Genomic DNA, 14,894 nt, shown 5'->3' with positions numbered 1-14,894 from the left:
TAGTATAACCTATAATTTTCAATTCAGATATTTTAGACAATGTTCATATGCATGAACCTTTATCGTTGTGAGCATTTGAAATCATTTATAGGGAAATACTCATATGCATAAATTTATACTTTCAGGATTATGGGATCAAAGTTTACTCGCTGTGATAAAGAGCAAGATCATGAAATAGGTTTTTAGTAAATATTGCATGCGTTACATTAGTGTTTCCTTCAGTATTAAGTGATACAATTAATCCAAAGTATGCCCAAGTGAAAGTTTTTTTAAAGTGTATGCACCATTCTCGATTGAGTCACAACACTAGTGACATTTATCAATACAACAAAATCCTTCCTCTGATTAGCCGTCAATGTTAATAAACCTTTATCATCTTTGTTACAAAATGTGCTACTTATGATTAAAAGTGCCTCTTATTTTGTATTCATTAACTTGTTACAAAAGTAAACAAAAAAGACCTATAAAAAATGTGCCTTTTTTTAAGTCACCATGCTTGCTATAGCGGCTTGAACTAACATAATGTTCAAGACTGGATTTTGGCGATAAAGGTAAACAGAAAGACGAAAGACTATGTCAAATTTACCAGCAAATATTGAAATACAGCATTAATATAGGACATGTTTACGATCAAGAACTAGTGGTATAACTTGATGCAATCATTGTTTTGCTTTGTTACACATTACTCAATATCTGTGGCAATGACAATCACATAACTTCTTTTAAAAGAACTTTTCAGAAGAACACATCACCAGCCTACTTTAAACCACATTTCCAAACAATTCATGCGGCTTGTAACAATAAAAAAAGTATTTAAAGGACTGCAACTGCACCATAGTTATGCACAGTGCTGGTAAATTTCAAAATGGTTTCCCTAAAGGGCAATTCTGCAGTTCAAGTATAATATTCGGAGTCCCATTAGGGCCGCCCCTGTGCATTAACAAAGATTTTGACATTTGTGCCCTACATTAATTTTATTTTATGGCTCAGAGTGAAACAACGTCCATATCAATTCATAGGTTATAGTAGTAAACAGCTGTCCAATTCGATAAGCAACAAAGAGGCCCTTATAAAACATACTAGTGCATGGGCAAATCGCATTGTTCTAAATTTGCTTCTCAGCAACACACAGCACTCTGGATAATCTTCTTAGAGTTCAAAAGTAAGACATGACGTTTTATCCTGAAATGCGATTAAATCCCAGTACAAGAAGTGCATCTTTACATCAAGCCCTGCTCGTCGGAGATTCGCCTTCCAGGTTTCTGTCTTAAAATCTACTACCAAGAAAATAAAAAAATGTATCACAGGCAAAAGCAAAAAAAATATAATTTAAGAAAAAAATATCCAACATGACAACCATTCATTCACCAATTCTATATATCTGATATGAGTGGACTCATAGAACCAAGGACATTAATGTTTCAATAAAAAAAGGTGTAATTGAGTATATTATAGTTGAAAAAACATTGTTAAAATTATTTCATATGGAACTGTTCAGATTTACTCAACATTTCATATAAGGTAGCCAATAAAACACGATTGTGGCAATAGGAGAGTTTTATCATTTGAAACATGTACTCAAAATCTTGTTCATTTGTTTACTTTGAAGACCATGTGTTCACACCATCTTAATAAAGAGTAAAACAGATGTGAACATTTAATTATTTTTACTAAGCTTCAAAAATACTCTACCACAGCTCTTGGTCTCTGCAGCATTTATAAAATATATTGAGGATTTAAATGAAGTAAGTAGGGCACGGTATGTGGCCATATGGCCACTGACTACACAATCACATGCCTACAGTGATTAGCGGCTCTTTTTGACAAGCATGCAGCTTACAGAAAACAGAATAAAATGAACCTGCTACCACTATATCTGACTGAGAGGCAGATGGGGACATTTTAATATCAAGTCCTTTCATTTGAGTACAATGTGACATGGAGTCTGTGTATAACCTTCATGCACTGCATTTGGTACCCAGTTTTAACAGTTATTTGCAGTTACTAAAAGCAAACAATGATATCTGACCTGGTGTAGTCATCCTCCACGAGCATGTGCTTTGAGATTGGAGAGTATCGTCCTGGGGATATAGGTGGGAGTGAAGTCTTGTACTCCAAAGTGCCATTGTTTCCAGATGTTATATGATTGTCCATTGGTGGAGAATATGCTGGTAATCAAAACAAATAAATGCAACATTTTGAAAGTTGAATGCTTACAGAATGTACTTGATTCAAGTGAAGAGCAATTAAAATCATGCTATTATAAATGTAAAATAATGAAGAAATTCGAAATGGCAACCACAGAAAGGGAAGTTTAACCTACAATTTGAACAAAAGGGATACATCTCTTTACTATGGGCCCAATTCTCAAAGGTAAATCAGTAAATCTGTGGGCGGAAATTTCCACTCACATAGGGTTTCATCTAATCCTAGATGTTAACCTCTGCCTTAATACACTTCAGTAACTTTAGGCAAAAATGTATCTTCAGTAGGAGGAGTATGTGTCCCAAACAAATTCTGAGAGGCGATAGGGATATTTAAGACTCAAAATACAACATAAATGGCCCAATTATAATGTAGGATGAATTGCCACCGACGGCCTGTCGGTGGCGGTCTGTCCTATATTGGATGCCGCAGTCCGCCTGCGGCACTATGATGCGCGGCAGTCAAAGGCAGAGGGCGGAGGGACCGACCGACGTTTCTGTTGAGCTCAAGGAGCCCTTCGGACCATTGGTGGGAAAGTAATATCCAATAATAGGGGCAGTGCCTGCTCAGGCACCACTGTAGGGATTACAATGCCTCATTCTGACTGCCTTTTCATGGCAGTCTGAATGCCATGAAAAGGTAGCCAGATTCAGACTTTGGGGGCCCTACCATGGCCCCTGTGGGCCTCTGCTATAGGCCCAGGGGTGCCCCCCAAAAATCAATGCCCTGTGTACCAGGCACCACATTGTGCCTGGCATATAGAGCAATGATGTTTAAAAACATCAGTTTTTCCATTGTGAATTGTGCTGCTGCCCTTTTGGGTCAAAGCACAAGCTGAAATGGAAAAAGTTATGATTCCAACTGCCTAGATGGCGGTCGCATCATAATTTGGGTAGGTGGGACCAATGATTGCTTGTCGGTCGGTCCCAATTTCACCTCGATGTTGGTCTGACACGTGTCCGACCGGCATCATAATGAGGCCCAACGTATCTATGAGTAACTTTATGAGTGTATATTTGGTGTAAATTCACTTCCGGTAGCTCTACATGGAGTTGGGTGTGATCTCCACCTTCTACTGCGAGATGTTGCAGACACCAAACATCAACTACACTTGTGAGGTGTGCATGCTTCGGACATGCAAGGAGTCATTGATTGGTAGTGTTAGAGGTCTAAAGTCTGTTATCTTAAAATTTTTACAACATAATTTGTGAAGGTATCTACAATGGGTTCAGTCATGTGACTATGTATAAATGTACATAATTTTTTTCTTTATTAATTTTTTTATATTTTGTACAATGTGATGAAAATAGGTGTATTTAGTGTCTACATTTACATGACCATCTTTTCCTTTGACTTATTTCTATTTTTTTAGTATGGTTATCTAGGAGTAGTTTTACTCCTTGCCTCCATTAGTTTAAGTGTGAAACTCTTGTGAGACTGTTAGCGCTGTAGTGCTACTAGAGTAATGTGGATCTAACTTGATTTGCTTGAAAGGCTTACAGTTTTGGGCTGTATATACACCTAAAATGTAAGAGTATCTATGTGGTGTACTACGCACTCCCAGTTGAAAACTGTGTGCATAAGAGATAGAACCAGCTTAAGTTAAGATCTAAGCCTGTAGCTATGTGAATAGCATTTAGGAGGACATGAACAAGTACTAAGGAAGTACTAAAACATAATGTGTGATTAAGCCTCCAATTAGCTTATGTTCATTGTTTCTTTCTTGACCTTTTCATTGAAGTACTGTGTGTCTCTTTAATTGAGGAAGAACATTTCAACATGGTTGAGAACATTATTTTCCTTAGCAAATGAATTCCAGAAATGAATCATGACCTATGGTAGGGACAGTTCTTAAATGGGCAAATAATGATAAAGGTAGAGAGTCACTAGCCAGTATTTTTACGTCTGAGCGGGCTCAGAATGATGATCCTAACTTGGAAGTACCTGCCTATACTCAAGTGTATACTTCCACTTATATGGATAAAGCATACCCTCATACAAATGTATTCCACCAGGTGAGGCCTACCATTACAGAAAGGTGTCATTGTAAGGTTCTGCAATTTATGGTCTTCAAAATTTCTGGCATATTGTCAGTAGATCTTATGACTGGTAGTCACATACCTTCCAGGAAGGCCCTTATTGTCTAAGTGGCCCAGTAGACATTCACAACACAGTGTCCCTACAGGCTTTATCCTTTACTTTATATCAACTGAAAAACTCAATAGGAAACATTTACCAACTTGCATGTTCTTTTCTTTTAATTTTCGTAGCAGAAACTGATCTAAGCATAGTAAATGCTGAGCTCTGCAAATAGCTTGCAAAGGAAAAGCTTTCAGGGACAAAGAAGGTGGAGGAGTTATTCCTATGCCTAAAATGTAATGATGACCCCCTGTGGTGACATGCCTATTCATTGTAGAACACTATTTTACATTTCTGGCTGTGGGAAAATCTAAGAGTGGCACCCAATTAATTTCAAAAGCACAGAAAAATACCTTTATTTATTTTTTAAAGAAACATTTAGGTTATAGCATTTCTTTTTCGTTTTAAGTAATCTCACTTCAAGGGAGGAAGTCAGCTGCAATTTGAACTTAACTTTTTGTCCCAGATGTCTCTGTGGGCTTTTGATAGCATAAAAGCAAATTGCACAGGTCTTCCATTTCCTGCTGAGCTTCTAATTTTGTATCAATTTCTTCTAGTATTTTGGTTAACTAAATGAAGATAATTCCATTGATACTACAATGGTGCCATTAGGGTTTGTAGGAGCGTATGCTTCATTATCTAGCAGTCTTCGTTGAACCACTCATGTCTTTGGTGTACATTATAACTTCTTGGTGGCTGCGAGGTGGACCAATAGGCAGACAGGTTTTCAATTACTTGCTCAGGTAGGCTCAACATTATCCCCTCTTTACCTTCTATACCTGTAAGTATGCCTCAAAATTTATCTGCCAATACGTACATGAATAGTGGTGTCAACCTATTATAGTTTACCAGACACAATATGACTACTCTTCTTGTTTGGTCTAAGATTTCAGGACGGTGAATGACAGGCACAACTTTCAGAAAAATGGCAGTGACAATTTCAACCTGAAAACGTTTAGTGGATAGCTGGTCGTGGTCTCTTTCCACATGAATCCACACCTGTATCTAGAACCAGAGCAAAGCCTCCTATACTGGTCAAAATATAACCAATTAAGTTCAATCATTTTCCAGATATCTATGTTTTGTGGGCTGGTGTATTTGGGCTGGTTTGGTTACTTCAGAAAGATAAACCACCATCTAGTAGTAGGGATACAAAACATTTCTCCTTGCTTGATGTTACTGCTCCAGCACACTAATGGATCCAGGATACCTCATGTTGTTTCCTCCTCATTTATTACATTGGTTAGTGATATATTGTGGGTGCACTATTAAAGTATTATATCAGTATGATATAGGAAATCTGGTGACGAATAGAATGCCTAATCTGTTGAAATGTGTCTTCTAGAAATTTAAATATAGACACATTGTTCACGCTATGGCATAGAGGAACATAGACATTAAGGATATTTAGCAACTCTCCTTGCCATTGTGTACCAATTACTTGAAGATGTAAAACATTTAAAGGCTCATATAAAACAGAGTTTCCTCAGAATGGTCTTTCAGAGGGATTTCACTATTCTTGGGTGGGTGCATTATGATTAGCCTCACTTCTTTCACAATTAGGTCTTGCCTCAGTTACAAAGCAGTTGGTGAGCAGAGCACAGTACTTTTGCATTTTCTTAAAGCTGCATACTTAGGGCCTTATTTAGAGTTCACCCGTAAGACAACATTGGGTTAACTTATTTTATTTAATAAGTGATAACTTTCAATTGGAAGCAGGTAGGAATCTCGAGTTTAGTGTCTAAAGAATTGTAATTAAAAGTCCTATTTTTTCAAATATTTTGATTGACAGCTTTTGTACTGTAGTACAATAATCAATAGTGATACTCCTGCCACATATTTTCAGTGCTACAATGCCAGGATAGGGAAATCATCAAGATAACACATCTCAACCAGTAAAAAACAGAATCAATGATCCCTGCTCGGGTTACAGCAGTAAGCAGGGGAAGCAAGCCATGAAAACACTAAATAATAAACCATGAACAGTAGAACATTGCAAGATCTCTCAAGTTCCTAATCAGTTGTCCATAGTGTGCGGGTGTCCCTCATGCCACTCCAACATCCGAAGTGAGTCCCTGGTATTATGTGAAAATTCCCTCTGTAAGGAAAAGAACATGATGGAGGGGGCGCGGGAGGGCTATACCCTATCTATTCGCCACAGGAGGAAGTGGGAGGAATGGAAGCCCTCTCTACTGGTAAAGTGAGATTTTAAGGCACAATTCTGAAAATGACACTTTTATAAAGTTAGTATTTTCTTGGTGTCTTCTATCTGTATCCTGGATCACATGACTAGGTGTAGCTGGCAGTTGGTCTTTGCTTAGTGCAACCGAGACAGTGAGGCAAAGGTGTTAGCAGGATGGCCATCTCTGACATGATGAGGGGAGGAACCTACCTCACTTGCACATTACAAAGGCTCTGCCTGTCCACACTCACAAAAGGTTTGACACTACTCATTTAGACAAGCTGGGGCCAGGGAAGGTAGGCAGGAAATTCAAAACACCTCGGGGGTAGCAGAACATACTCCTACTTCTATGTGGGCATAAGGTATAAATAACAGACGCTCAGTTCAAGCTCTTCAGTACACCTCTGGACCTATGGAAGACTCAGAAAGACTGGTCTGCTGTTCTACCAGGAGTGCTGCAACTATGTTGGCCTTCTGCCATGCTGCATGAGCGAAAGGACTGGACCTGCATCTTAAACTCGGAAATATCAGAGTGATGACTTAAAGGGCTAGTTGGCTAGCCTGACGAGCGCCTCAAAGACAGAAAAGGCTCCCACTGCCTTGAACCCATAACCTGGACTCTGTAGGCCTGTAGGCTTTGAGTCCTGTCCCCCTGAGTCCCCAAGTTGTGCCATCCCAGTCTTAGACATGGGCCTAAGAGAGCTCTGCTAGCCTACCTATAGCCCTGTGGGCAGAAAGGTGCAGCACAATGTATCTTCTCTCATCTCTGCTTCGTAACCACCGCTGCATGATGAATCCCCAATGCAGGACTCGCATAAGAGCCCGCAGGCTTTTAGGAACCGCAGCTGTGTCCTGCATCATTGATGGCCTCCTCACCGACAATGCAGGTCTCTGCATTACAGCCCTACAGCTACTTCGAAACCACCAGTGCGTGATGCAACTTTGAAGTAGGACTTTGATTCCCAGGTCTCTCATCGACAGACTCTTCGACAACAACACAGGACTCCGCCTCACAACCCTGCAGCTTCTTCAGAACTGCTGGTGCACGACACACCTTCGATACAGGACTTCATGTTGAAAGTCCGCAGTTAACAGCATTGTAGATGATGATGCAGAACTGCATATTGTTGCCTCGTAGCTCCTCGAACAGCCGCTGGGCAACGCATCCTCGATTTGGAATCCAATAATGCGCCACAACCAGGATTTAAGGTACTCTTGTTCAGTGGGCCTAACTTGGTACCTGTATCTGGCCCGCGCTCTATCACGATTGGCCCGAACTTGTGACTTTGTCCCGGTCTAGCTCGACTGTTGGCGCTTTGTGCTTCCAAGCACGTTTTCCACCTAAATCTTTAAAATTGCATATCTCCCGTTCTAATGATTGAATGTATATCTTTTTGGTGTCAAATAAATAAATACATTCTACTCATTGTATCTAAATTGGTGTGTGGGATTTTGTCTAGTGTTTTGTTTTCACTCCATCACTGTTTGAAGTGCTGCATAAATGCTTTACACATTGCTTCTAATTAAGCTTGACTGCTTTGTGTCAAGCTACCAGAGGGTCAAGCACAGTTTAATTTGGGGTTTGCTTGTAACATCACCCTGACAGAAATGTGGCTGCTGCTTGACCCCCCTCAACCAGTAACCCAATTTCTAACAGTGTCTAACTGGAATGTGGTGAGGCAATTGAAGCTCGGAATCCAGGTTGACAGTTTAGCCAATTGTCATGTGGACGAGGTGTTGAATCTAGGATCATGGACAACCAAGCCATTTGACAGGGTTTTTATGATAGACATACACTTTGTTGCCCTGGTAATATGCTGAAGGATCTGAAAAGAACAACTCAAAGCGAAGGATCATTGCTGAAGGTTTGAAGTTTGGGTCATGCCATACACTGTGGGAAAAGGGGAAGGTGGAAGGTGGAACTGCACAGATTGCAGAGCAAAAGGTGTGCTGAGGAAACGAAAAGACAGCATGCTATACACTGTGGTGCATTGTGTTCACTGTGCGTTAACATTAAATTTATATAACACAGAACCACATCTTGACAAAGAATTTGTTTTTTGCTATGTGATGCTTCTATATATCTTCCCCAATTAACTTCTCTATGACACGTTTGATTGTCTTTGTATTATCTATTTTATTTTTATATTACAAAATCTGTTAGATTTATGTTTTTAAAGATCTTTGTTTTTAACTGTAATATAATGAATGTTTTCATTAAATTGAATTGATAAGCATTTCGATTTCCTGCCGATTTGTGCTTCCTTTAAGAATGTGTTTATGTATGTGAGTGTATATGGAGTGGTTGAAAGATAAGTGATCTTAAAGGGAATTATATTTATCACTTTTAAGTCTTATTTGGTGCCCTGTCCCTTTAGTCTGCGGGCCCCTCTTTTTGTAATTGACGTAAAGTAAGAGCATGCCAACTTTCTAAAAGTGCATTTTCAGACTTACAATTTAAAATCGACGTCACCATAAGTTGTGATTGTGAGACCAGAGCCACCAAACTCCAATTCTTGATCTTTTCCCAAGTGGAAATGACACTTAAATGATGTTTTGAAGCAATCCCAATGTTAACCTATGAGAGAGATAGACCTTGCAGTAGTGAGAAACTGATTTAGCAGTTTTTTACTACCAGGATATGGAAACTTAAAAGTACATGGCCTTTGTTTTAAATACACTGCCCCCTACCCATAGGGCTGCCTGCAGCAAACATTAGGGGTGACTTATATGTAATAAAAGGGAATGTTTGGGTCTGGCAAGTAGGTTAACTTGCCAGTGTCAAAATGGCAGTTTAAAGCAGCACACAGAGTCCCTGCAGTGGCAGGCGAGGAACATGTTTAAAGGGATACTGAAGTGGGTGACACAATCAGTCCTACAGGCCCACTAGTAGCATTCATTTAATTTACATGCCCTGGGCACATGTAGTGCACTTAAGTGAGGCTCTCACTCCACTGGCCCAAAGCAAAATACTCTACATGAGGCTAACTACATTAGGAATTGCAGACTTCAACCACGCATGGGCCCATAAGGGGGAATCTACAACCCGCATACTATGCCCCTATACAAGGGAATCCTGGCTGCATCTCCTATGCTGCTGCCTGAACATTAACTACGACCGCTGGTGACTCCTGCGTCCTATCTGCATCACGAATGGAATAGAGACCTGCAGATGCACTACAGACACAACGACACTAGCAAGACTGGCAAAATTCATCCATCAATTCAGGATTGTCCTAAAAGCTGTTAACAAAAGCAACAAAACTCTGGTGAAGGGTACCGCAAATCAGGTGGAAGTAAGCTCAGCGGCCCTAAACATCCCCAGCCCGCCAATATAATGACAGCGCTAACATCAGCGAGGGCCAAAAGGAATGTAAGAGGTGATGTTCACTACCCGGTATAGCTGTTTACCCAGCGAGGCTTAAAGGGGACTTCATGAAAGCGTACAAGGCCACAAAGCACTGACCATAATTCCCGGGGAGGGACAATCGTGTTGGCACTGGGTGGGGCACTCAATTTTATATAAGATAAACATATGTTTTTAGTATCAAAACTTTGGTGAAGGGTACCGCAAATGAGGTGGAAGTAAGCTCTGTGGCCCTAAAATCTCCAGCCCGCCAATATAATGACAGCGCTAACATCAGCGAGGGCCAAAAGGAATGTAAGAGGTGATGTTCACTATCCAGTATAGCTGTTTACCCAGCGAGGCTTAAAGGGGACTTCATGAAAGCGCACAAGGCCACACAGCACTGACCATAATTCCCGGGGAGGGACGATCGTGTTGGCACAGGGGTGGGGCACTCAATTTTATGTAAGATAAACAGATGTTTTTAGTATCATGGTTTTTAGCTTTATACGTTGATTGTTTTTACTGTCATTATTTTAATTAATTGAACAGTTAATAAATACAAATACAAATATAGTGCACTTTATTAGGTACTCATAAGTAACTTGAATATGCCAATTGTGGCTGAGCCAAAGTTGCCATGTTTTGCGTGCAGAGCATATGCACTTTAGCACTGGTTAGCGGCGGTAAAGTGCCCATCTATCCTAAAGCGTGCAAAAAACCAAGTCAGCAAATGAGGAGGTCAGAAGGCAAAACGTCAGGGGAAACCATGCCAAGGATGCTAGGTCTAATATGATGCTACAGTTAGTTATAAAAACGTTGGTTGCTGATGGAGTTCCAGATTAGCTAGCATACCTTTTCTGTGTGAAAGAGGAAGTGTGGTGTCTTCTCAAATGTTCTGTTTCCTCTTATTCCTCCTCTCTACTAGTTAGATGTAATGCATTTGATTGGAACGTGGTAAGACAACTTAAGCTTGGGGTTTGGGGATGAAAGTTAAGCCTGTATTCTTGTGGATTGGGTGTTGGATAAGGCCTCACAGACCTACCAAGCATTTGCTGGAGTTTTAACTAGGAACAATTTCTTAACATTCTAAGTTGCAAGAAAAGATATATCTTAGTGAAGTAATTATATAAAAACAGTTAAGGAGGTGCGATACATTTAATGGATTAGACAACAAGGCATCAGGAAAATGGTCTAAAAACTGAAAAAAGAGTACTTCTACTTGTCTAGGCAGGTTCATTTAGATAAGGGTGGGTGCTTCTCCTTAATTGGAACATCCTCTGAAGCAAAAGGGGCTGTTAACACATTAAGAAGGTTACAGTTTGATTAGACTGTGAATCCAGCAAACTTTGTATAACATGTAATGGGAAGAGGAGAATCACCTATGCCATTTTAGAATGGCTGATCACTGCCATCACAGTGGGATGTCATCCTATATTTAGAGATGCCCTTTTCTGTTCCATGCCTCAGTTTTGCTTTCTTCTTGTTCCTCATATTGACATATGACTTCCTTGTTTGGGTTGTAATATTTAGTTTGCTTTATTTGGGACTTTGCAGGAAGTTGCAGCTGTCTCACCTATAAAAAATATAGGGCACACAGGAGGCCTTGTTTGGACCTGGTCCAATGGACCTTGTGTTCTGCCCCTGTGAGGTTCGGGTTCCAAGAACAGTTTTATAAGGGGTACACAACATCAGCCTCACATTTTCTCTTGGCCAGGTATAGCTTTTGGGCAATTTGAAGAGATTTCTTTGCAGTAGTAAGTTCAAAATGTGTCGCCTTGATTTGAATTACCATCTTCTCTGCTGGTACAGATATCCTGTGCTGTTGCTAGTTCAGACTGGGAAGTCACAGATCAAGAGAGACTAGCTCCTTGTCCAATTTTTTTTGTGCTGGAAGCAATACAGACATTGCATCTCCCTTTGGAGGGGGTGTTACCTCCTTGCCTTGCACTGTTTGGTTGGTTTAGGCCCTCAGCCCTAACAGAACATGGGGCACTGGGGTTAGTATTGAAGAAATGAGATCCAAGCCTAACAGGGATTTCTCAAACTGGGAAAGTGGTCAGAGCTTATTATGTATTTCTCCAACCAGGAGAGAATTGTGCTGGGAATATGTTGTAGTGTCTGTAGTGCCTCTGAAATTACAATATGATGGCCTGTTAGGCACATATATATAGATGGTACACTTTCACTTGGTGTAAGACTAAGAATATCAAATTCAATACCATAAGCCTAGGGCTGTCTTTAATGTCCCGCCTTCCCAGTGCATCATCCTCATTTTTCCTGGACTTCTGGAAAGAGGGTATTTTTGATAGACCTTTGCTTACTGTGATCAGTACACCAGAAGTACAGAAGTACAGAAGAGGGTGGGTGAAGACATTGAAAAGAGAGGAACTTTTCATGTAGAGGTGGCGCGGATCGGCATTAAGCAACACTTTTAGCTATTTTTGTCACTGAGTTACATCTAGTTATAAACACAGTGGTCCCAGACAAGGGCAATAAGAGAAGTGGAAAAAAATATAGACTAGGAATCAGTACTATATTAATGCTGTCCAGCTGGACAGGGTTAGTTTAATATTACATATATATTCAACAATTAAAGTGGGGACACAATCCTGCATCCAGCAAGGTACAAATATAACAAAACAAAGCAAAGGCTCAGGGAGAACAAATTAAATAGAACAATAGAACAAGCATAAATGTACGGAGATACCGTTACACAAAAACAATGGCAAATTAAATTGTGTTTACTGTGTACAGAGAGCCGATGATGTTTCGATCCCTTGAGAGCAAATGTCGGATCATCATCAGGACATTACATTACATGCCTGAGTAAACATTGGCGTGGAATGTGAAGATTCGACACAGCGTGGCTTAGCTGAGGCCAAAAATCTCTTGGGAGTATGGAAACAACGCTGGGGAAATGGTACTTTGAGCCATAGTGATACACGGGATGCGAAAGCAGCAAAGAGGACGGTGGAAGCATGTCCTCATGAGGAGAATTGCGGACTGCTGTGGTAAAATAGACCTTGAGGATAGGCACGAGGGCAAGCTATTCTTGGAATGGACCGTGGCGGCGTGTCCAGTTGAGGGGAATTAATTACAATGGACCAACAATTCTTAAGCGGTGTGATCAGCCATGAATAAGTGTGGGCGCATCAGTGTAGACGACTCAAAATGGGGAACCAGGTTCTATTTTACACTGTGTTGTCATATATGATGTCATTTCAGAAGTTGCAGTGATGTTATCAATGATATCAATGCACAGACCAGGAGCAATGTGATATGTGAGGTAAATAGCAATGCCTCTGCCTTCCCCATCACCTGTAAGTTCCTGTGGTTAAGGTTGCACTTCTCATACCACTTTTCAGGATATCGTGACTGAGCCTCTGACTCAGACACAACATCTCAGTTTGCCTGCAACTGGGATGTGGTACCGGTACCACAGATCTGAAATGGGCTTTAGTACAAAAAGCTCCGTCGAACAACTAGAAGGCCCTATTTGTAAAAATGTTTAGTACTGCTCAACCCTTGAGGGACTAACCGTCCAAATATACTTACCTTTTCTGAGTATTAGCCTCTTTATGCCCAACCATATCTCCTCTTTAAATGCTAACTCCTCAAAAACAGCAGATTTAATCACAAACACAGTATCTGAGTAAAGTTCAAATTTTGACACATTTTGTGTAATTCTGTTCTGCCATTTTTTCTTTTTTGGAAAACAAAGTTTCCCATGGGAATTAACGTGGCAAATCAATGATTTGGGAACCCCCACTTGATATATCAGAGTAAGTTTTCCATGAATGAGTCAAAGTGGATGAACTTGTTGTCTGGAGAGTTTCATGCAGATTTGTCAAATGGCGCCAAAGTTATTAGCAAAGCGAAAAAGCTCTGCCTAGGGACACTCTTACCTAACTATAACTATTGTAAAATATATTTTTGTGTGGTATTATTTGCAAAAGATGATATGAGAAATGATGTCACTATATGAAACCAAAATCATACCTCAAACCAGCTTCAAAGAATTTTTTTATGAGTTTATATTAATGTACTCAACGAACCTCTGGCTACATTGTGTAGTGTTTAAATGAAACACATGCTAAGCTCTGTCTCACAGCCTTTATATACGTTTTGCGGGAAAATGTACAAATGAGACATGAAGAGTTATTCATAGTGAGAGAGCACAAGTTTGAAAAAAAATGTATAAGTACGCCATATTTACAAGCACGTAGTTAGTTAACATGTACTTTGCACCAGAGTGTTTATATTTAGAAGTGAAATACACCGAGTGTCTTATATTCAGTGGTGAAATGCATAGAATGTTTAAGTAGAGTAACAATAATCATAACTGTGTGAGACTAATGTAGAAATGTTTGGGATGAATATGAAAACCTCATGTTCTCATGTTAAAGGAATAATGTAAGAGTTGAATGTAACTCTAAAACCCAGTATTTTGTGTAGGCCTCATGGCAATTCACAAGCAAATCTAAACGTGCTGCTAAAATAATGTGAGACAAGGTTGACATGGTTCTTTCAAAATGTACTATTGAACTTAGGGTTAAAAGTATATGCTTTATAGATGTGTTATTTTAGAAACGTATGCTAGTTAAGAATGTTTGCTGTTTAAATCAAGTCAACGTTTTAGGAGTGCAGGAACCTGCTGCATGTAAATCAAGTAGGCCAGAGCAGATAATGTCATGTAGTTTAAATCGTCATGTGCTCGTTAGAGGAGAGGTCGTGAGGTGTCCAGTATGGAGCTCTGAGAGTGTTTTATGGCCTAAGATATGGTGAAGTCTGGAATTTGAGGCCCACTGCAGGACGAGCTGTATGCAGGTGCGAGGGTCCTAATCAGCTCGAATGAAAGGGACTTTGTTCAGTGGCGCCTTGCGCAGGCCTGTAGGAGTTTCCAGGAATTTCAGGGGGTATCAGCGCACTGAAGAAGCTGCCTGGGAACCAAGGTCAACTTTAACGAGGGTCTTCAAGAGTACCATCATGGAGTTTGCCGCGGAAAGATGTACCACGTGA

At 40.1% G+C, this 14,894-nt stretch overlaps 1 protein-coding gene across 1 annotated transcript in view; it reads right to left on the bottom strand.

The window, feature by feature from the left end:
• Positions 1–14,894, bottom strand: part of LOC144773448 (disks large homolog 2-like) — an 843,812-nt gene that overhangs the window by 373,994 nt on the left and 454,924 nt on the right. Inside the window, exon 8 of the mRNA XM_078658478.1 lies at positions 2,030–2,168. Coding sequence (XP_078514604.1) covers positions 2,030–2,168 — 139 coding nt within the window. The remainder of the gene's footprint in view (positions 1–2,029; positions 2,169–14,894) is intronic.

This window comes from Lissotriton helveticus, chromosome 8, assembly GCF_964261635.1.
Source record: "Lissotriton helveticus chromosome 8, aLisHel1.1, whole genome shotgun sequence".
Lineage (NCBI taxonomy): Eukaryota > Metazoa > Chordata > Amphibia > Caudata > Salamandridae > Lissotriton > Lissotriton helveticus.
Note: the sequence above shows the minus strand (reverse complement) of the source record. Positions and strands in the feature narration are given on the sequence as shown.